We start from the raw sequence: 24342 nt of genomic DNA on the forward strand, positions 1-24342 counted from the left end.
GTTGAACTCGTCTCGGTCCCCCGAGTTCAAATATATAATCAAAATCCTGAAATTCCATAGATAGTAATCTATAGTATCCCCAAACTTTATTTTCATATAATTATAAATTTTACTTTTTATCTTACTACACATTGTAATAAATATCAGTCTAAAATAGTGTTAGACGATCGATATTGTACCATGACGAACGTTTGACGCTACCATTACCCTACTTAATTTTTAGTATGTTTATAATAAATAGTTAGCAATAATTAAATAAGTAATACACTCTTATAGTATAAAAGTTTATTAAGTATTTAATATTATTTTATTTCTTAAAATTTACTATTTTTTCAGATATTATTGCCAAGCATTTCAAGATGAGTAATGCTTCATCACCCACAGAACGTAAATATTTCAGTTATATTTTTAAATTCTAAGTAATATTTAAGTCATTGGATCTCTTTCTTGAAAATATCCAGTTTAGTGTTTTCCAAATTAAATTTCTATAAATCCGAATTAATATAATCTTTTCGATGAAATTAATTTTATTAAAATTTCGAGTCATTATACTGAAACAATAAAAGAAAACTCTTTAAGGTAAAAAGTCATTCATAAAGTTAAATAATTTATTCTATTAAATATCTGCTCGGGAAAAACGTGAATTTTTGTATAAAATTAAATATTAAATACTGTATATAATTTTTATTGATTTATTGTTGTTTATAGTTCTTTGACGTAAACGTAATTTGATGACAGCCTATAAACTATGTTTCGTTTTACTCTTTACATTAAAAATTTCAACTTGATTCTTTTTTATTATTTAAAAATATGCCAATATTTAACCAGAATTCTTTAAAATTATAGATAATTTAATCTTGTATCTATTTGTATAATTTTTACATATCTTAGATGCCGAGAGTTATGAAAAGTGCCGCACAAACTTGCCGTTTCTACAGTTTGAACATATTTCCTTCGAAAGTAAATTATTTGAAATCGTCGAAGAATTGAGATTGAGAAGGGTAAGGAAAACATTAAAGTTGTTTTAAATAAATGCTAATATGAATCTATAAAAATAATTGTATGTAAATGTGTGAATAGAATTGTGTGAATAATATACAGTCGAGAAGCTATTTAGCCCTTACAGTACTTGTAAATGTAAGGAATACGAGAAAGCAAGGTTATGGAAAACATTCAACTAAAACGGAGCATCGCAGAAAAGTTATTTATTTTTCCACGCGGAATAGCAATGCCATAAGAGAAAAAATTACTGCTCCTCACACACACACATACACAAACAAACAGAAAAACAAAACCTCAGAAAAGAAGAAGAAGAAAAAAAAGAAACATTATACATATTCACATATATAAAGTCATCAGTAAGCTATGACCAGGCAAAGCTCAATACGACAGTAATTTTTAATTAGTCTATTAAAAGGTCTGAATGAAACAAATCTTAACTTTAAGAGCAGTCTAAATATTTAAAAATAAAAATCTATTAAAGTATAAAATACGAAGAGTAACATCTGGAAAAGCAACTCTGACTCTGACCACCTCTCCAGATTTGGTGGTTGGAGAATTACGCAAATTATTAAAGCTAAAATAACGCTTACGCAAGTCAGATGTGACTCTTTCTGAATAATCGAAGGAGTCGCCAAAGAATAAAGTTGTAAAGATTCAGAAACAATTGACTTCGATGAACACAGCGTATTACGCTGCAGTTACCCCTGGAACAATATGGCATTCCTACAACACAATTTCGCCGAAACACGGTTCAAAAATTAGAGACATCTACGTATAAAGGGTCACAATTTTAATCGCAAATACTATCATTTGAAATTTTTTTATTCCAGCAAGCATGCGCGTGGTTTCATATTTGCCCATAGATTTTAGAATATGAAAATTTTTATTATTGCTTCGTGCGTTTCGCCCGATATTTAGTTTCCCGTCTGTTATATAGCCGGGAAACTAAATATCGGAATATGGTGATTGGTCCTAAACTGACCCCCCAGGCTTTAACACTTTTGGACTCAGGAAATCTTGAAATGTTGATAAATGCAAAAATAATCGGAGTTTGTTTCTGTACGTATGAATGTTAGTGTGTGTGTGGGGGGGACGATTTTGTTCTTCCTCTTTGAAGCTTAATAACTCTTGTGCTCTTTGTCGAAAATTTCTGAAATTTTGCATGGAGGTTTGCGGATTAGGAGGATTGATGATATTAAATTTTGGTGGTTAATGGTGGAAGGGTGGGGAGAGGGGGGAGTCTTGTGTCATATCTCGAATAGGGTCAGACTTAATGAAGATTTTACTTGTTATTTATTAGCACTTGCAATTTTTTTATAAAACCCATCCTTACCCAAAAATGAAGTTTTTTTTGCCATTTTATAATAAATAAAAATATAAAAAGCTAAAATAAAATATACTTCAGATTAAGATTAACAGGAAAGAAAGGTCAAAAGATGACGATATTTTGCTAAAAAGAAAACACCCTCGTTTAACAATGAAATAAAATTATTATTAACGTGCAATACTTCTGATTACTTTAATAAATGTATTTTTTTAGTAACAAAAAAAATTAGATAATGTTTATATTTTTAGATATTTAGATGATATGCAATAAAAATGTGAATTTCCATTTATGAAAATAAACTTGACACTTTTCACCAATTATAGAGAACCTTAAAGATCAAGTAATAAGCATTGTGTCATCTTGTGTCCTCCACGATGCAGATTACTTTCGGTCTAAAACATGTTTCTCGTTGGATGAATACCGGCATTTTTCGAAATTCATTCACCGCCAAATTAGCATACCAAGGAGGAATTGTCGTATTGCTGCGAAACTTGGCAAGCAGATAAGACTCAAGCAGGTATGGTGACGATTAAGGAGACGATTATAGCATGATGGCTTATGGCGTAATGCCAGCAGAGGGTGTTAAACTGCGTTTTCCTCGGCCTATAAAAAAAGCGCGTAGACTTTCTGTATGTACTTTACTTGTTGCAGAGAGAAGCAGGATAATAGTGATGTCTTTACGTCGCAGTGGAAGATTATAGGAACGTAAATACTAAAAATAAAGAATATTCTTAATTTAAAAACAAGTAAAAAATACTCTAACTTCTTCCGACTTCGAGGAACAAGCTAAACAGATTAACAAATGATAAAAAAAACCTAAACTTTCATTATTACCAGCATTTTTATTTCGTTTGTTTCTACAATTGATATACTCCAAATGTATTTCGCTTTACAAGTAAGCCTCATCAGTGCATACATCAGACTAGCGACTACTGCTCTTGTTTTATGTCAAGTAAACTTTTCCCAGCATGCATCAACGTTCTTCCCGGTATTTAAATTTATGACATTTGCATGCGCGATAATACAAAAATGTCTAATAATTCTTTTTTGAATACAGTTTTCTATTTTATATAATATTTTAACATTTTTCTAATTTATATTACAATCAAATTCATTACAATGCAAGAACCACGCCGATTCCTTCCTTCTTAATCTGACAGCTGCTTCATGTTCTTTTATCCTCAATTTCAGCTTTCTTCCAGTTTCTTCGATGTAATAATTTGGATTTCGACAGGTACATGATAATCTATAGACGACACCTGCAGTTTTAACTTGATCCCTATATATATTTGTATCTTCATTATTTACGATGCTAATCACGTTTCACATCTTGGTTTTTGGTTGGCAACTATTTACATAGAAAATTCTTTAAAAATTGGTTTATATTTTTCAAATAGATTAATCACATAAGGAAATTATACATAAGAAATATTTTTTATTTCATTTTTAACATTAAACCTATAATTCAAGTAAGAGTTACACCACTTACGGAGAATGTACTGTACTTAGGATAAACATTTAACAAAAATTTTTTAAAAAGTTGTCTTGTTACTTCGAGTATATCTATATCTTCCTGTAAAGTTGTTCTGTTTATAATTTTCTTTAATTCCATGATAAATACATTTATTTTAGTCTCTAAAGGACAATAAGAGTTGTAATTAATAGTATTTTTAATCGATTTGTCGATTTTTCCGACCGATGGCGAGATTATTATTAATCAAATTGAAGACAAGTCTGCCCAAGAGGGACCACCATTTATTTTGCGCTCCAGACTAAAAACATACACATATGGCGACAAGGCCTTCCTTTTTAGGCTTCAGGCTTTTTAGGGTGCAGCTTTAAAATTTGCATTTTCCAGCGCTTGTTCCAGCAGATAAAAAAGCGGAAACACCCACTGGCTGGATGGTTGAAGAGTAAGACGTCTGTGTGTCACCGACTCCTAGTTTTAACTGGATGTTTGTGTTTTTTAAAGGACTTTTTTACCTTTGGCGACATGAAGCCTAAAAAGGAAGGCCTGTCGCCATATGTGTATGTTTTTAGTCTGGAGCGCAAAATAAATGGTGGTCCCTCTTGGGCAGACTTGTCTTCAATTTGATTAGTATTTTTAATATTACATGGTTTTTCGTACTTACGAAAATAAAACCCTTGTTTCATCTCTCTTTATAACGATATCTAAAAAATTCATTTCCCGTTGTAGTTCTTCGCTTGTAAATTTTAAATTTTTTTGTAATCTATTCGCATAATCTTCAATATCTTTAGGTCGTTAGGTCTGTTTGTGAGTCGTATATTATTATTATGTCATCTACGTATCTTGCATAATATTTAATACCTTTAAGTTTTGATATTTTTTCATCTATTGCTATCATACAAATAGTCTTCATCGCGCACGCAAATGTCATAAAGTTAAATACCGGGAAGAACGTTGATGCATGTTGGGAAAAGTTTACTTGACATAAAACAGGAGCAGTGGTCGCTAGTCTGATGTATCCACTGATGAGGCTTACTTGTGAAGCGAAATGCATTTGGAGTATATCAATTATAGAAAAAACGGAATAAAAATGCTGGTAATAATGAATGTTTAGGTTTTTTCACCATTTGTTTATCTGTTTAACTTGTATTGTTCCTCGAAGTCGGAAGAAGTTAGAGTATATTTTACTTGTTTTTAAACAAGAATATTCTTTATTTTTAGTATTTATTAGTTATATCGATCCCATTGTTTTTAATCATTGAATTTATATATTATAGGAACGACTAACCCAGTTTGAAAGGGGAAAAACCGGATGGTTATTTCGCCGAATCGCCGGCCACCTAGGCAGTTCTGACAACATTGTGAGGTGTTGTTGGGGGCAATGGACGGAGAGAACTCGCACACACGGTGTCGAATCGACCGGATTATTTTCCGCCATCCAGATACGGCTGGAGCCATCATTACGGGCCCCTATGTCTGTCCATAGAATTTTGAGGTGCCTGGGGTTTTTTTTGCTCTTTTCATCATGTAGGTACTAAAAAGGCCTCTTATAACAAGCCCATTATGAGTTCGGCCAGGCCCACAATAGGGCGGCCTGGTGGTGAGGGACGGGGGCCGAAAATCCAGTCAGACTACCCCCAAAAATTTCCTGGGAATTTTTTGACCTGTCGTCATTCGATTCTGGGTCCTCCAGAGCGGTAGGCTGTTATCTTGACCACTCGGTCATCTGAGGCGCCTGGGCGGGAAACATTTGGTACGGCGGCGTGCATTACGTGTGCAGCATTTGTCGGCCGCCCACCGTCACTTACGTTTGGAGTAGTGTCACTTCTGACGGGATTGGACTGCGACGAAATGGAACCGAGTCTTCTACGTCGACGAATTCAGACAATACAGGTACTGCCAGTGGCCATGTTCGTGTCTATAGGCTCTGTGGTGAACTCCAAAATTTTGCCTACGCTTTGAAACGGCACACTGAACCCGCATATGGAGTGCCATCACATACGATGGCTGGTCACCTCTAGTAGTAATGCGAGCGACCATGATGGCTCAGCGGTATGTTAGTGGCATCTTGCATCCAAACATGTTGTTTCTCCTGGCCGCACTCCCAAGAGCTATTTACAACGGGACAATGCTCGACTACGCACGGCAAGGGTGTCACGGGATTGCCTCCGCCACACTTCCCTGGCCACTCGGTCTCTTGATTTGTCACCCATCGAACGTGTCTGGAATCACCCGGGGTGCCAAATTGATCAACCTGGGAGTTTGAAGGAATTAGAAGACCTCTTGCGGCCATCGAGATGCCGTAGGACACATACGATACCAGTATGCCTCCGTGCCCGCCCGTATCGCGTGATGTATTTACGCTAGAGGTGGGCTAACAGGGTACTAGAACTTCCTTCCATTTATAGTATTTCCGTGAATAAATGATCCTTTTGCTTTCATTTTGTAGTTACTTACGTGAGTGTAACGGTGATATGTGTATGTACAATTTCGTTCGATTCCTACAACTCTCCCTTTGTGCGGTAATTTTTATGGGAATGAGTGTATTTTTGGTGACTAATGAAAATGCAATACCTTGTTTTACGTATTTATTTTAGTTTTATTGTTAAATAATATCAAGTATAACATTTAGGTATATTTAGAAAATAAAATATTACATTTTATATTTCGTTTAATTGAGAATTTTGTTATGATTATAGGAATGTGATGAAACAAATACGGCAAAAATTCAGCAGTTGATACAAGAAAACTTTGAAATGAAGAAACAACGGGTAACAAACTTTCATATAATATGCAAAATTATAACGATTCAGTAATTTAAGAATGAATTATTATTCATTCTTAAATTACTGATTCAACTGTTTTAGTAAAGTCAATGTCAATGATGCTGTGAAAAAGTATCATTTCAAATAGTAATAAATGGGCACTGATAGCCTTGATGTTTTAATTTATTTTGAGAACGTTAATACTAGGCCTATAATCCATTTGTTTATATATGTGTATAGACGTGTGTATATATATATATATAGGCTATATATATCTTTTTAACAGTGGAACAGTCAGGTGTGGGGCTCCCACTTAGTTGTGGAGGAGAAATGTGGGAAATTTTTAAAGTATATTTTCAAGCGTTTTTCTCATTACCGTTTCGGAAAAAGATTTTGTAAACAGTTCTGTCTAGTAAAGAAAAGTCTTTTTTTATTGTTACATAATTCATTTTTTATGTGAATTTCTTTTTTGCGGTAGTTTTTGGCTAGTTTTTGGCGATACCCCCAAAAGAATTTAGCGAGTATAGTCGTCCTTCACCACTGCCACACGATCGCCTTGGACGATTATAATCGTCCCTCACGGTTAAGAGGATATATATAAATAATATATATATATACAGACATACACTGTATATAAATGATGATGTTTGTTCACTATATACAGTAATACCTCGGTTTTCGTTGACTTCAGTTATCGTCGATTTCGGTTTTCGTCGATTGCCTCGGATTTTGTCTGCATGCTCAAGTGACCTCGCTGCTAATTTTGCGAAAACAAAGGGCGACCAACGCGTTTTCCGGCGCAGTGTGGTGTTATTTCTCGTTGTGTAAACATTCCCCGCGACGGCCCACCATTCGCCAACGGTTCCGTTCCCTGGACACTGGGAGTTCGGTCGTGGGTTCGCGCTTCGCTAGGGAGGGTGGCCCTATGAAGTTTTCCGGGTTTTCTCCACGTCTATAACGCCCGAATAGTGGCCAGTTACCATTAAACGAATTTCCCAGACGGCATTATTCCCCTCGATACGACCATCGTAAACGCATACAACTACTATTACATGACAGTTAGGTCACACTTTACCACGGGGCGATATAGGTTAGAAGCTCATGTCTAACGAGCTTCTATAAGACAAGACATTACCCGGCGTGTCTAGCCAAACAATTCCATTGCATTCATCTTATTGCTAATTATCTTATGTTTAGCATAAAGATAAAAGCATTAAGATTAATTAGTCTTTTTCGTTAATTTCTTATTGCTTTTAGTATTTAACGCTGTATTAATTCTCTATAACAAGTGTTTTTGGTATGTATTTTAGTGTCTGGAAGGACTTAATTGGATTTACATTGATTCGTATGGAAATAATTGCCTCGGTTTTCGTTGGTTTCGGATTTCGTCGATTGTTTTCAGACGGATTATCGACGAAAAGCGGGGTATCACTGTATTCCTAGGCCGTTCGACCAATTGCCAAGAGCTACGAAACTTGGATGAAAGTATGTTAACGTAATTAACTGCCTAGACCCAGCGTACTCGACCTGCTGCGCCTGGACTGCTGAGCTTTCGTGAGTGGCCCGGACGTGATCCGTAAATAATGCAGTCAAAACATAAATTTTGAAATTTTCGCGGCAAAAAATAGATTTGGTCATTCCGCCCACACCGCTAAGTGCCTTTTGTTCTTTCTTAGAAAGTTGTCGTCGCCAGATGTCCGAGCATCGTGAACACGTGGTGGCCATCAGGCGGCGATCCGCATGGGATAGTAAAAGTAGAGTTAGACTTAGAAATTTACTGAAACCCATAGCGCCTACACCCGATAATAAAATCGAAAGTCATCACATGTCATAACTTGTTTTCTTTTTATTTGTGTCGTCGACTCTGTAATTGTTAATGTGTACCTTAACTACCTTAAGAGCAGTGGTGATATTCGAAATATTTAATAAAGGGTTCGCTAGCGGAAAGTTTTTCCCTGACAATCACCGACAAACGAAATGGAAGTTTTGGCTAGAAATAAATACAATACCTTTTCTTGCGATATATCTAATAATCAGTGGCGTATGTAGAACGTAACGAGCCCTGGGCGAAGACCAGGTAACAATAGTATATTAGTGATTAGTGCTGTCGACCTTTTTTTTAGGCAGAGAAATTTTTCACCCCGAATGGCACTGCTGATAATAGACAGATGTCATCTCTCGAAATGCAATATCCTTTATCCTTTTTATTTCGCTGTCCATAGCCCGACACGTCTTCCACAGCCATCTTGTATTATCTCGCGCGCGTGATACTGTCGGATCTATCTTATGACTGGATCTAGTTTCAAGAACTTTCGAATCGATCGCGATTGCACTAAGACATAGTTTCCGACCTTCCTCACAATCTAGATTGAAATGCTCAGTGCGAACGGGGTATAAGGCTCTAGTTTAGTAGTATTACAGAGTATAATACGTATATTTTAATATATTAAAAAAACCACTGAGAAATGTTCCGTGTGTTTAACAAGGTCGAAAAACTGAAAATTTTAACAACGGGTTCGGCCGAACCTGTGCAAACCCGCTGAATATCACCACTGCTTAACAGTTATAATTGAGTATACAATAAATCACACTGAATTAGCGACCATTCTATTTGAGAAACTGTAAGTTATAATTATTATCAAGCACGTCAGGAGTGTCTTCCAAATACAACAAAAAGACGGCCGGATGGCCGAGCGGTAAAGGTGGCAGCCTACCGCTCTGGGGGACCCGGGATCGAATCCGAACGGGTCGAATAATCCCCAGGAATTTTTTCGGGGGTGGTCCGTTCGGATATGTCGGGCCCCGTCCCTCACCACCCGGTCGCCCCATTGTGGGCCTGGCCGAACCCATAATGGGCCTACTAAAAGAGGCCCTCTTAGTGCCCACAGGGCGGAAAGAGTTAAAAAAAAAATACAACAAAAAATGTCTGGCAAAAATAGATTGTTTCTAGACGAATGGGAAGCTGACTATTTTGTAATGCAAATCAAACACGGTTTAGCAACTTGTTTGATCTGTAGTGAAAGTGTTATATTAAAAAAATATAATATTGCTTGCATTTTAACACTAAACACAAATCGTCCGATGATACTTTTCTTCTGGGATCATTCATAAGACGCAAGAAATTCGCTATTTTAAAAAGTCATTGCAATATCAACAAAATATTATGTCTGTGACAATAGCACAAGATGCAGCTGTAACAAAGGCATGGTATGAAATTAGTTATATACTTGGTAAACATATGAAATCGTTTACTGATGCTAAAATTGGGAAGGAATGTTTTTAAGCGCTTCCAATGTACTGTTTGATAAATTCAGTAACAAAAATCAAATAATTTTGGAAATAAAAAAATCCAGTTTTCAGATTCTACCCGTGTTAGACGTATTGAAGATATTGTAAACCATATTTGTGATAACGAAATTGAAGACTTGAAAAACTGCAAGTTTTTAGTTTAACTTTAGACTCTAGCACGGATATTTCGGCAACATCACAATGCTTGGGTTTTGTTAGATATTGTACAGAACAAAATTGAATTTGCGAAGATTATTTGAAATTCTTCCAAATGAAGGGTCAGACCAGGGGCAAAGATTATCTCGATACTATTTGCAATTTTCTAGAACAGAACAAGATAAATGTGAAAAAGATTAGTTTTCGTGTGTACCGATGTCTGTCTTTGGATGACTGGATCCGAAAATGAATTTATTTCTGTACTGAAACAGAATTATGATTTGACAAATCTAATAGCATTTTATTGCATCATTCACCAGGAAAACTCGGCTTGACGTATTGCTAATCCTAAAGTAGATACTGTGATGAAAACTGTCCTAAATATAGTGAATTATATCCGAGCACGAGAACCGAACCACAGAAAATTTAAAAGTTTATTTTAGAAGAAGTGGGTAGTCAATATAGTGATGTTTTTTTACATACCTCGGTACGTTGGCTTAGCAGGGGAAGTTTGGGAAAGGTTTTTTTTATTTTTTTTTTTGCGAAAAGAAATAATGCTGTTTTTACATCAAAATAATAAAATTTACAGTGAACTGCAAAATGATGAATGATAGTGTATTGAAGCGTTTCTGTGCGACATGACAGAGAAGTTTAGCAGTCTCAATACTGGTTTAGTGGTGAAAAAATGATTTCACAGATGCCGAATAAAATATTTGTATTCAAAGAAAAATTAAATATTTATTACCAAGAAATACAAAACAAAATTCTGCGAAATTTTCCAACCACGACAAAAGCTAAACAAGCCAGTATTAATATTTCTTCAGAAACCTATACAATTTTTTCAAATTATTTAACTGCGCTATCCGAGGAATTTAAACATAGATTTCATGCTCTAAAAAAATAAAAAATATGCTGTTGCTCATGGAAAATCTTTGGCTCTTGGAACTGGCAATAATATCAGAACTGGCTGATATATAGGCATGTAATTACGCAGAGCTATTTGACGAATTTATTGAGATGAAGAACAATACACACCTGGAACCCATTTTTAAAGAAAAGAGAGCGGAAAATAATTACGTTGACCTCTAGAAAATAGTGCCCGAACAATATAAGGGTGTAAAAAATGTACTTAAATTTTACTTACGTTGATGCGAACAACGTATCTATGTGAAATGTTACACTGAAAAATAAAATATGCAAAGAACATATATAGAAACCGGTTTACTGATTCACTCCTGGATGCCGTTTTACGAGTAGCGTGCAGCAGTTACAAACCTGATTTAAATGAAATTGTGAAAAACTGTTGGCAACATCAACAGCCATACTAATTTTATAGAATGAGTGAGAAATTATGTACTTTTTTATTATAATCGTTATGTTGCGTCCGGCGTGTAATAGCTATTATGTGTACGTGGCCCGAAAAAAAAGGTCGAGTGTGGTGGACCTAGACAATGTCGTAATACCGCCTCAAAATATTTTCTATATATCAATTTCTGCCTACATCTGACTTACTGTCTTTATGTAGCGCCATCTTTTGGCAAAAAGTAAAAAAACAATAAACTAAATATAATGCGCACAAAAATTATAATTTTAAAAAATAAATATTATATTAACTTAATTACTACGACAATAATATAGCGCGAAATAGACGCGCTATATCATTACTGGTAGCACGTAGCAATCAGGTGCGTGGAATTCAACGAGTTACACAGTGGTTCCCAACCGGTGTTCCGTAAGCACCTCCCAAGTGTTTTGCAGATTTAGTCGCAAATCGGAAAGTTTACGATCGTATTCGAGCCTTCGAATATCAAAAAATTAAAATTATAAAATTTTCATAAACTTAAATATATATGTACGACTCGTACTTATGGAGTGTACTGCTGTTTCGAAGAAGATAAAGGCAATGATAAAAACTGAATAAAATTTAATTATAACAATTACAACGATTAGGTAACCGTCTTTTCTCCTCCTCTGAAAAAAAGGCAACTAGTGCCCCCTCTCTTTTTTCTTTTTTCTTTTCTCGCCCTCTGGCGGGATTTTCTCTTAAAAAACTTTTTACAATATTTTTTTCATTTTTATTTTTAATTCTTTTCAATTAAAGCCCACTAAAAAGTTATCTAAAAAGTTTTTCAAACAAAGAGGCCTTTTCCGCGCATTAGCAAATATAAACAAAACAACACATTTCTTCCACACATTTATTGTAATTTTTAATTAATTCCTGTCTCGTGTTATTTCCGATATATCTAGGGTAGCGACACGCTGACCTTGACCGGTGGACCCGAGATGTCTCCATTCAGAAACACAACGTTTTTGAAACAAGAGGTCGCTAGTCGTTATAATTTTTATATTAAAACTAACTTCCGAAATATATTACTTTAGTTTTTACATTTATTATTATATCTATTTTGTTTGTGCAAAATTAAAAATAATTTCGGACGATACAATAGCCATAATTATTTTTTTTTTTCAAAATCGTGTAATATTTGTTAGGCTTAACATGGTCAACATAGAATAGGTTAATTTGTAGTACACTCATACCTGTTTTTGTGGGATTTTTTATTTGTGCGATTTGTTTTGTGCAATTTTTTTGTGCGGTATATGAATTTCAATCAAATTGGTATACAGTACAAAACAAATCGCACGAAAAAAGACCGCACAAAAACAGGTTTGAGTGTATACGGTTAAAATTAAATAATTATAGGTTCCACAGTGTAACCGTTACACTGTGGAACCTATAATTATTTAGATTTTTACGTCTAACAACTCGGATATATTTTCATTTCTAAATAGTTCTTTGTTAACTCTAATAATTTTGTTTATAAAACTGGCTACCCACATAGTTTATAGGCATAATGATAAGGTTCTTAAAATGAGTGTTACCTTATAAATTTTTGAAATTTACGATTAACAACGCCGGTGTAAAAATTACTGCGACAGGTGCCTTTATACCTCGGTAGAGGTCGCATGTCCCATTCTGACCCGCGCACTTCATATTATGATTTGCTGAATCATTAATAATTATGTTTTACTGATGTGACTCACAGTAGCTTCCTATGTTATTATCGGAACGTATGGCCATTACTCAGTACATTTTCTGTAGCGCGCATACCTTTGTTGTCTGGAGATATATCACAACATTTAAACGGAAGGTATATTACGCGATTCTGATATTCTGCGTCGACCGATTGCTAAAATATGCATAGATAATATTGGTATACTACCAGGATCGAATGTTGAAGTAAATATAATTGTGGTGATTGATCACGTTATTGGTTTTATTGCTTCAAACGGTTTCGTCAAACTCAGCTAAACAGATTATGACAGTTTCAACCTCTAATTATTCGTGTGTGTGGAAAGCCTACAATCCTGACAACAGAATGGTGTATAGTTTCGTGTTTAAAGTTGTATAAATGTTCAGAGTTTAAAATTAAACATTATCCTATGTCAGAATATGGAACCAAACAACAAGTGGTAGCAGAGGGAGGCGCATTACCACTATCGTGTCTGTACTGGGATAGACTACGAAAACTCGAAATTGAACTCAATAGAAACGCGTTACCATCTTTGGAAAGACTATTCTAAAGCATAAAGGCCGAAATCGGTACATTTCAGCCTGCGATGATAGGTTTGTCAAAGCTAAAAGTAGTTAAGTTAAAAGTTTGAATTTATTATACTTTTGAAAGTGGAAAAAGTCGGATTTGTTAATTCTTAATATTAAACTTTGCTTTGTGATAAATACATGGGAAATATATTTAATTATTTAACACTGAACTCTAGTCCGAAATTTTAGTGGAGAGGGACAGCGCGTGAGCATAAAATGCAATCCAGATCGTTTCCCGTTATTTTCATCGTCTCTATCACCTTAAGAGTCGTCCCGATTGTTTTCTGCAATGCTCAGCTGCGACGCATGCGCATGTTCAGATTGACGCGGGGTTTTGGTTGTTAATTCAAGTAATGTATACAGTACGTAGAAAAATGATATATATTATCTTATTTAACTGGTATTTAGAGTCTAAAAGTTACAATTATTATCCATGTTTCTTTTGAAGCCTATTAGTTATTTCAATGAAAAATAAGTTTTCTGTCTCTTTTTTGTCAACTCTTTTACACTGTCGATGTTTCTGGGTTGATCTTTTATTACACCTTTTTTATGTAATTATTTATATCTACTAATTGTGAAGATTAATGACGTTTATCAATTATAACATTAATAAAATATGGAATTTAATCTTCCAGAACACATAAATGCATTATTTAGTAATAAAATAATGACATGTACAAACATTGCAGGAAACTTCAGAAAAGGATTTCGAAAAAATGAAAGAAGAATTTGAAAAATATAAATTGGATATGAAAAGTGTGTACGAGTGCAAAATTTCTCTTATTGAAGAAGAAAAGGTAGCAAATACGCTTTAATTAACATTCGATTTTCGATTATATGTATTAAATAAAGTGGCTGTCTAATAACATTTATCTGCTAAGTCTTTTTTAAATGAGTGATAATATAATATCAAAATTTATTTTGTTCTGTTAGAATCAGAATTATTTCTAATGAGCCATGAATCTAGAAAGATGAAAATCGTCGCTGTAGCAAATATCTAATAGTACATAACTGATGCAAATGTAGTGTTTTTCTAACATGTAAGAACATTTAAAAGAATTTTTCATGTTACTCGAAAGTTTCTGTAGTTCCGATCCGGCACTGTATTTAATAAAGAAACTCTCACATATATACCGTATTTGCGCGGAATGACCGGCATGCCGGTCTATTTGGGGGAGACTATGAAATTAAATATTTTCGTACGGTAAAAGCCGGCATGCCGATTTAAGTGAGTTTATGCTTCCCTCTAAGAGACTGCATTAAAAAATGAACTTTTATTCTAAACTGAAACTGTCAGCATTAGCGAGGTTGAGGCCGAAGTTTTCAACGCGAAAACGTGTACATCGGACGTTTGGCGTCGCTTTCCTGTAAGCCTAGAAGTTTGACAGTGGCCTTTGGAATGTCGAGCACGATTCCACTGACTTTTCAAACACCATTGTCAAACTTCTAGGCTTACAGGAAAGCGACGCCGAACGTCCGACGTACACGTTTTTGCATTTAAAACTTCGGCCTCAACCTCGCTATTATATCAGAAACTACGATTATACGTTTAATTTCTGTATTTTGTTTTGTTTAGAACGACGTAAAATACTCGTGGAATTCCGAAAGTACTTTTGTGTCTACTTTTTTGTTATTTAATTAAAAAAGACAAAACTAAACATATTAAATTTAAAAAAACTCACTGTAAATTATTTCGGCTTACACCGGTTAACGTCGGTTTTGGGTGAAATTTGAGAGGAAGGTGTTATTTTTGAGGTCGGAGTTGATGGCTGCATAGCCAACACAAACTGACTACTGCTAATGTCGATAAGTCGTTAATTGTTTTATTGTTTTGTAAATAAAATCTCTTTTCGATTTTAAGTTGGTCAAAATACAATATTGTTATTTTATTGTACTCTGAAGAATGTTTTCTATAATGTTTAATTAGCAACTTGTTTTGTTACATCTGATTAATTTCATATTTTCGTCGCAGTTTAACCGGCATGTCGGTCTCCCCTGGGTTTCCGGCTTGCTGGTCTTCCCCCGTTTATATGCGTTATGCTGGTCATTCCGCGAAAATACGGTTCTATGCTCTTAAAGTAGCAAATTGTATGTAGTATTACATACAAATTATTTGAAATATATCTACCATATGGAAAAACAAAATGTTTGCCGGAAAAGTGTTATCTTTTCGAAATTACAATAATTTAGTTCTTTATTGTATAAAATACAAAACACATTTCGAAGAAATGATGGAATACGTTGGATTTCATTGGAACGGATATAAATTTCGGGATATCTGCCTCTTTCCGGTCCTTATTGTACAATTGTTAAAACTGCGTAATAAATTAAATTAAAATTAACAATTTTTAAAAAGTTTTACATACGTTTAAGTCAGAAAAAATAAGATTACCTCAAATGATATTTACACGCGACTATTGGAATAACGAAGTTTATTTAAAAACAACTACATAAAAGGGTTGAAAGAAGTAAAAGTAAAATAAATTAGAAATAAAAAAATAAGTAAATTCAAATATACAGAAAAACTGTAAGGGTGCAACTGTAAAATTTAAAATTTAAAACTTGCTAAAAACAGCAAAAAACAGAAAGAAAACCCAAAAAGAACAAAACAACTTGAAGGTGTAAAATTGTTCACAGTACATATATCAGGTGAATTCATTGTATAGTGAACAACCAAATGAAAGAGAGTGGAAAGGCAGAGCCTCTGAAAATGGACTCTTCTTAATTTTAGGGTAATGATAATCTACATAATTTTCCAAAATGCACATCCGTTCCGTTGTACAAAGTCTATTTTATCGACCAGAAATAGAGTTCCTGCGTGATAAACTCTACAGCAATTTTGTGCTTATTCCCAAAGAATATAAGAAAAAACAAGACGTAATCAAGTATTAACAATGTATTTCATAATATGTTTGTCATATCTGTGTCTTCGAAGAAGTTTGCATTTTCTTTCAAAACTATTCTATTACAAAAACGATATAATACTCGACTCACGAGAAGAACACTGAACATGTATACATTACAAAGGAGCTTATGATTACCAATATTTTATAGTTGGATACAAATAATAATACGTAAAACACACTTTGCTAATAACTACAGAGACGATTTCTGAAATTCTATAATCGATTATTGAGAGATGATTCTCTTTTATTTTTTGGTAAGAATAATTATGAATAACTTGATCTTTATCCCTAATTATTTTACGGTTATAGATTAAATGTGTACGAACGAATAAATACTTAAATTAGCTTTAATTTTTTTCTGAAATATAAGTTATATTTTGAAAATGTATAAATTATTAGATTTCAAATCAAGTTGCTGTGGACTGCTTAAAGAAGGAAATTGAAACAGTAAAAAATGAAGCCTTAAAATTACAAGTATAAATTAATGTAACTTTTCATATTACTAATTTAATATTAATTTTAATTCATAATTGGAGTAACTAATTAAAAGCTAGAAAAACTGGATCAGGAAAAGACTATAATGGAATTAAAGATGCATCTCCAGGCTCGTAACAATTTGCAAGAGAGCACTCGGGATCAGCTCGGGGAGGTTCAGGAAATGTTTGATAAATTAAACCGCAACTGTCGCAAGTTAAGTAAAGTTCAGCAACGTTTACGCGAAGACAGTGAGTATTAAAGTTTAATACGTTTATCTAATTTTAATTTATTAACATAATAAATTTGTGAGAATCTGTTATCGTTATAATGATTTCGAATTATTTACTGATTAGATGATTAATACACAATTTATATTTAAGATATAAGAGAACGGATCAATCTGACGTCTTAGAGTAAACGATTTGTGACATAAATTAAATTAATAAAGTAGTGACAAATAGATACACTAAAATAGAACGAGATAATAAAAAAGAGTTTAGAGAATGTAAGTATGCGACGGAAAAAAATACTAAAATTGTCATTGGATCACAATTAAAGTTATTACTGAATAGATTTAGTTTATACCACGCACATATATTGTACAGAAGTATTGATAAATTACATAGGGATTTCTTTCGTTACATAAACAAGTAAATTTTGGAAGCCATTCTGTCTATGAGTTAGAGCATAACGAATATAATGATTATTCCTAAACTGTCCTACTGATATAGCCTGATTTTTTATCTGAAAGATACAATTTTGTAATAATTCTTCTTTGAGTATGTAAATAATTGAAGCGGAGCGTGAGCGAAGCTTCTATGACGCTTATAGAATTGTGTTCGTTCTCAAAATCCGTTCGATAGATTTTGATTAAACTACCATTTTTCATTAATTGCAACACGGGATCCAAAAATGCAACGAAATGTGCGAGTCCGTAATTTTGTTTCTGAGATATAAAGTCGTAATGGATCGATTTTGAAAAAACTTTGCCGGTTTTTTATTATCGGTAATTGATAAGAGGAATCCGGAAATCTAATGAGCGTCCAATGAAATGTAAAATCTTCAGCAACAAATCGCTTAACTTTCCCGGCAATATTTAAAATCTGCTGACGCTATCTGTTACATTTCATTAAAAACCTTTTCATTTTTGATAAGTATAAAATGGTAAAAATCTTAATTTTTGAAGTAGGGATGGGTTTTATAATAAATTTTAAATGCAAATAAAAAGTAAAATCGTCATTTAAGTCCGACTCTACTCGAGATATATCACACACGACTCCCTTTATCTCCCATCTCGACCTTAAACCACCAAAATTTAATAACATGAATTTTTCTAATACACAAACCTTCCTACAAAATTTGAGAAATTTTCGAATGCACAGGAGTTATTAAGCTTCAAAGGGGCTAAAAAAAGTCGTGCCACACACACATTAACATTCATACACAGAGAAAAAACTTTGAATGTTTTTCTCGACGTTTCAAGGTCTCCTAAGTCCAAAAATGTAAAAATCTTGGGTAGGTCATTTTATAACCGATTGCCCTACTGCTCCTCTGTTATCTAACTATAACAGAGCCAGGTAAATAAAAATAGGAGTCCATGACTTCGTTTTCGTTATACGAAGGTTTTACAGGGACAATGTCCATTCTCTGATCCGATGAGAGCACCTAACGAAATTTAGGCCTAGGGGTCAAAAATAAAAACAGTATTACGTGCCTAACTTTTCTTCGTTTTTCGCGCATATTCCCTAACGGAAAATAGGCGCGAAAAACGAACAGAATTGGATCATCTCTAAGTACCTGGCCAAAGCAAGGATAGTGTTTCTCGTGACCCGCAGGTATGAGGATAGCCTCTTTTGGGGCGGAAAGTGCAAAGTTTACCTGTCCGCGTCTGTCAGATGCTGTACAAGGATTGCCCCTTCTGTGCTTAATAGGTGTAAGGATCGCTTCTTTCCAGCTTCGCATTAATTCTAACGTGATAAGACAAAGTCGCGCTGTCCTAGAAATAATCAATATTCTCTTATAGACCCTCGTGAAAGTTATTCGTAGTAACTGTTTTAAAATGTAATAATGGTAAAATTGAAATAATTACTAAACAAGTTTTAATCAAAACACAGTTTTTGAACTGAAACAAGGCAAATTTATCTATTATTAAAATATATTTTAACAAATTTATAGTCAGTCAAGCTACATCACTATGTGAGAGAGTAGATAAAATAAATATTCAATATCATGAAAAATTAGAAAATTTGTCATCGGAATATCAAAAGTTAAAACAAGAAATTGTAAAAGTCAGGTAAGTAATCGATAAAAATCTCGATTTAGTAACGAACAAAATTTTCATTAATAAATTTTCTTTGTTCATATTTGATTTATCGATAGATCACAATTGCAAGAAGAATATCACAAACAGTTCATAAATCGAGAATGCATCGAAATTGAACAATTGCATTTAAAAATTAAACACGTAAGTCGATTATAATTAGAAAATTATTACTATTATTATTAATGAAGTTATTTTTATTACGTATGTTTTTGTATTTTTGTATATTTTAATGAATAAGATTTTTGATTAAGTCTATATATATTATTTGTAAAAAATAAATATTAAGCAATATAAACATATCTAACATCCCGAAGCCCAATATATATATATATAGATGTCGGGCTTCGGGATGTTGAATAAGGCGATCGTTTGGTTATGTATCTATATGAGGCAATATTTGTGAAATTAATATATAAATTACATTATCACTTTGGCATTAACTAGCATTAGTGATCTACGTATGTTTATCAGTAGTCACATATTCTCAATTTGATTATATTCACTTATTTTCCCCCTCGCAGTTTATTTCATCTATATATATAATCGAGACGAGTTGATAATAATAATAATAATAATAATAATAATAATACATCAGCGCACAGCCCAAACGGTTAGGAGCTCCTGAAAGTCTGCAAATCTTGCTACAGACAGTTATTGGTACGTCACGAAAACGCACAACTGTACAGAACAGAGCCATTTTCACAGATACAACTTCTCCCACAGGGGACAGGACATGGATTAACGGACTTACCACATTTACCAGACATCACACTCATTGACAGTACACAATAAAATCACATACAATAGAAAGCGACCGTGCAGGGGATTCACGGGCGCTGGAGGAAAAAAAAAAAAAAAGTAATATGTTAGAACATATTTGATTTTCAAATTTAAACAGATTGATTCGGTTTTTCTCGACTTTTCTTCTTTAGAACATTCGATGAAAATCGAACGATATAATCAGAACACGTCGGTCGTGAAAATCGAACAATATTAGAATATTCGATTTTCAAATTCGACCTTTCATTAGAAATATTTAGTTTGTTGATGAAATTACTCTTTTTCTTCTGTGACTATAACGTAATAATCTTAATCTTCGCTATCATTACTTTTGCCCGAGCAACGCCGGGCCTATCTGCTAGTATTATATAATCGAGTTACAGGACTTCTAAATTTCTTCGAATTACTGTTCTCGTCATCTTTGAAAATAAATTATATTCCAGAATTTAATTTTTTTCAGGAACCAGTGTTATCACTTTATTTATTGTTAGAAACATTTTTAACCACAGCATTGTTTGACATTTTCGAATTACTTTTGTCCGTTTCTTCTGTATTATAAACATTTTTACAAAAGAGTCTTATAGCAAGAAATACAAAAGAAACTCCTCCGTATTTGAAAGATGTGGAAGCGAAGATGAATTATAACCATCATTATTTACAATATGTTTACTTAAAATTCTATCGATTTGTCAGTGATGTATTTATTTGAACAACTAGAAAAAAAAGAACTCTTATTAAATGTTTTTTTCTTTTTTTGAAATAAAATGTAATTTCAAATAAACATATCGCTCAATAATATGAAAATTTTCCGTATCAAAGGAAATAAGGAAAGGAAATAACAATATACGATTCAATTATTGCGTGACAGATGAGGTTATTTCGGGGGTTCTATGATAATACAAAATAGATAGATTAACATTTGTTGCACAAAAGTAACGTTTTTCTTTTAATTTTCTTTGTCACTAGAAAGAAGAGGAATTAACCGTTATTCAAAAAGTATTAAATCAAACTAAAGAGGACAGTGACGTAAGACAGTTATATTATAAAAACTTGTGTTTTTAACTAAGAAATGAAAATGAAACATTATCTTATTTCCAGAATAAATTTAAATGTTTAGAAGAATCAAATCGACGACTGAATAAATACGTTCTACTCTTAGATAAAGCAAACGGCGAAAAGAATAATCTACAAGAAAAATTAAATGAAACTTTGTTGGAAAATCAACAACTTAAAGAACATATGCGAGAAATTCAAGGAACTTTAAATGAAAATCTAAAAATGTGGAGAGAAAAAGTAACTATAATCAGTATTTTTTTTTCTATCTGTAAGAATATGGCAAAGGCGATTTTAATCATATACGTAATTATGAGCTCAAAATATTTAAATATCCATATTAGGGAGAGTCAAATGAAAATGAGCTAATCTAATTTATTCGCGGATTGTTAGCTGTAAGTTAAAAGTAACAACCATAAAAGTGACATTAATGCAATTTCTTGATAAGTTTAAAGCATGAAATTCCCTGCTCGTAGAAGTCTTTGCTTCTTGCTTCAGGAAGTCTGTACGCAATCCTTGTACTTATGTATCTGAGGCAAGCCTGCAACCTTTTATGTGCTTCATAAATCAGCACAACAGGAAAGTTGCCCCCTTTTTATGAAATTCGAACAGCAGTGGATCTTTGTGATCAAAGAAAGCATTCATCGGCATCTTTCAGACGAAACCTCATCGGTCATTTTCCATTTTAGTGAGCACAACTTTTTTTCATTGAAGTCTTTGTCATTTTGTTTCTTACTCGTAATGCTTGCGCCACAACTCATCTGCAGCTACGTCAAGAATCATAAATGAAATTTTCCCCTTTCGTACGGAAGCACATTTTTTTTTTTTTCAATGAAGAATCTCCCCGCTGGTTTATGTTGTCCTCTCCGAGGTTTTGGTATTTATCGAACACAAACAAGTCATTAATGCAGATGTTTGCGAAAATGCTGACTAGTAATGTTCAAAGCTGTGAAACGACTTCAATACTCGTCGATCTGCTCGGCTTAATGGGGATGACCACCGTGTCATCCCCAGTGTGATGACTCAATACTCTTATCCCATCTACAGTCACCTTTTAAACTTTGTCGGGCTTCGTGGAATCGTTTGTTCAGTCTTTTAACTGTACATAAATGCAACGTTCTTTGTAAACTGCCGTCATCTGGTGGTAAATTTTCTGCTTCGAATCATTTTCTGCTATCAAAAACCCAATGGCAGCTGCTCTAGTATTGGATGGTACACGGCAGTGCAGGCATTTCTTTGATTCCTCATCATAGATGTTTTACAGAACTCAGCGAAAGAAACTTTCGCCAAACGTTGCTAAAGCTATCGTATGCACATAAAGCGCGTTAATCGACCAAAATGATTTCCTAGTGAAGAGGTTGGCTCGTTTTCATACGACTTCTTAATGTACGGTATTCTATTTTAATAAACAGTGTCATGTAAGCGCTCTGAAAGAAACTGCGCAAGTGCAGGATGAAACAAATTATAGACAGCGCCCTGAAATAATAAGTGCGCTGTCTATTAAAAAAATACGGCTTATTGTAAATAGAAAAATTGCGCATTTTATTTAGCGTTGTCCCTTTTATTTTACTTTAAAATAGTGTGCGTTTCTTGCATTGTTATTTAAATAATTATAAAGCGTAAAAGTTTCCGCATTATTCCATTAAGAATCGCTTTCGAATAATAATCGCTCCCAATTCCCAAACAACAGAAATAATAAACACTGTACCATATAAAAAACGATGCAGTTGCAAGCTGAAAGAATTAAAAGACAGCTCTGTTTATTAAAATAAATACCGCATTTAATTAAATATATTTTAAAATTTATATCACAGGAAAAAAAGAAAAATCGTAGATTGAGCAGAGAATGTCAGACGAATATCTTGCGAAAAATAGACAAACAAAATCAAACACTTACAACAGAAGAAACCGAAGATGATTTCAACCACGTGCGACAGATTCTGTTTCCAAAATTCGATCGCAAATCTTCATTATCCAGATTTAACTTTCAAAATACCACCGATTTCGAGCCAATTATTCAAAATTCTGAAGAATTGAAACAGAACATTTCCAATGATCGTAGCATAAAGGTGGCATTGCAGACTCAAAGTGATAAAGAAACTAAATCTGCAAAGGTTGCAGGAATAAAGAATGATTGTGATAATAGCAGAAATGAAGAGAGTCTTTCAAATAATTTAAAATTACAAAATGATTATATAACGTCCACATCTGATAACATTCCTGAAGTTGCAGAATGTAACAAGGAGGATACAAAAAACGCAGGATATGCGGTTTTATCCAAACTGAACTTTACGGAACCTATAACAGAACCAATTAAAACGTGTAGAATCGACGAAATAAATGATAATTTCTCAGAAAATGTTGAGAAAATTGAAAGTAATTCTACAGTTACTGAGTTGATATTCCACGAAAATGTAAAAGAAAATGGTGCACCAATAAAAGAAAAAGAAACAGTATCTTCAAACGACAAAAAAAATGAGTATAAGGATGAAAAAAATAACGAATTACAGGATAATAGCGAGAAAAATTCCGAGAAAATACATTTAAATTTGGAAGACGACAAAATGTTAAATACTCAGCAAGTAAATGTTAACGAAAAAAACACGCAATTGCAGAAAAATAAAACATATCCTTTACCGTCAATATTATGTACTTCTCTAAATCTCGATAATATGAATAAGAAAAACACAACAGAAAGAACTTCTCTTTCACCAACATTTTCCCCAAACGTATCGATTTCTAGGGATATTTTGGGTGCTACTTCTCTTTGTTCCGTTCTTAGCGAAAAGTCGGAACTTAGCAGTAAACGATGCTTCGAGAATCCTGGGTTTAAAGAGTGGATTCCTCCAACAAAAAAATTTCACACATTCATAAACCCCGACACTTTAGAAAAATAACAAATCCTCGTTTGCAATTCATTGACGAAAATGGATAACATATATCAATACATACATCCATCCTATAAATATATGTATTTTAATTTTATGTAAAGTATTAATATAATATTCTGTTTATTATTAATTCATTGTTTAAATAAACTGATTTTACTTGTTTCACTTTTACTTTTTACACTTTCTATATTTTGCAATGTCACTTTCCTGTAGCGCTATGGAATCTGCGATAAGTTCCACCTCTGATTTCGACTGCTGTCTTTCAGAGTATTGGATTGTTCAAATTTTCATATTTTATTCAAACG

General features: G+C 33.5%; 1 protein-coding gene across 1 annotated transcript; it reads left to right on the forward strand.

Moving 5' to 3' along the window:
* Positions 1–359: 359 nt before the first annotated feature.
* On the forward strand, positions 360–24043 carry LOC136987490 (coiled-coil domain-containing protein 73-like). The gene is made up of 11 exons (XM_067285223.1): positions 360–387; positions 892–1001; positions 6497–6568; positions 14297–14404; positions 16913–16987; positions 17064–17238; positions 19166–19283; positions 19370–19454; positions 21060–21119; positions 21192–21386; positions 22961–24043. Exons 1-11 carry the CDS (start codon positions 360–362, stop codon positions 24041–24043), a joined length of 2109 nt encoding a protein of 702 aa, XP_067141324.1.
* The last annotated feature ends 299 nt before the right edge of the window (positions 24044–24342 follow it).

Source organism: Centruroides vittatus, unplaced genomic scaffold (genome assembly GCF_030686945.1).
Source record: "Centruroides vittatus isolate TY-2023 unplaced genomic scaffold, ASM3068694v2 scaffold_2342, whole genome shotgun sequence".
Taxonomy (NCBI): domain Eukaryota; kingdom Metazoa; phylum Arthropoda; class Arachnida; order Scorpiones; family Buthidae; genus Centruroides; species Centruroides vittatus.

Coding starts and splice junctions, on each gene's coding strand:
- LOC136987490 (XM_067285223.1), top strand. CDS start 360: ATGAGTAATGCTTCATCACCCACAGAAC. Junction 388..891: donor TGCTTCATCACCCACAGAAC/GTAAATATTTCA, acceptor TACATATCTTAG/ATGCCGAGAGTTATGAAAAG. Junction 19,284..19,369: donor CAAGAAATTGTAAAAGTCAG/GTAAGTAATCGA, acceptor ATTTATCGATAG/ATCACAATTGCAAGAAGAAT.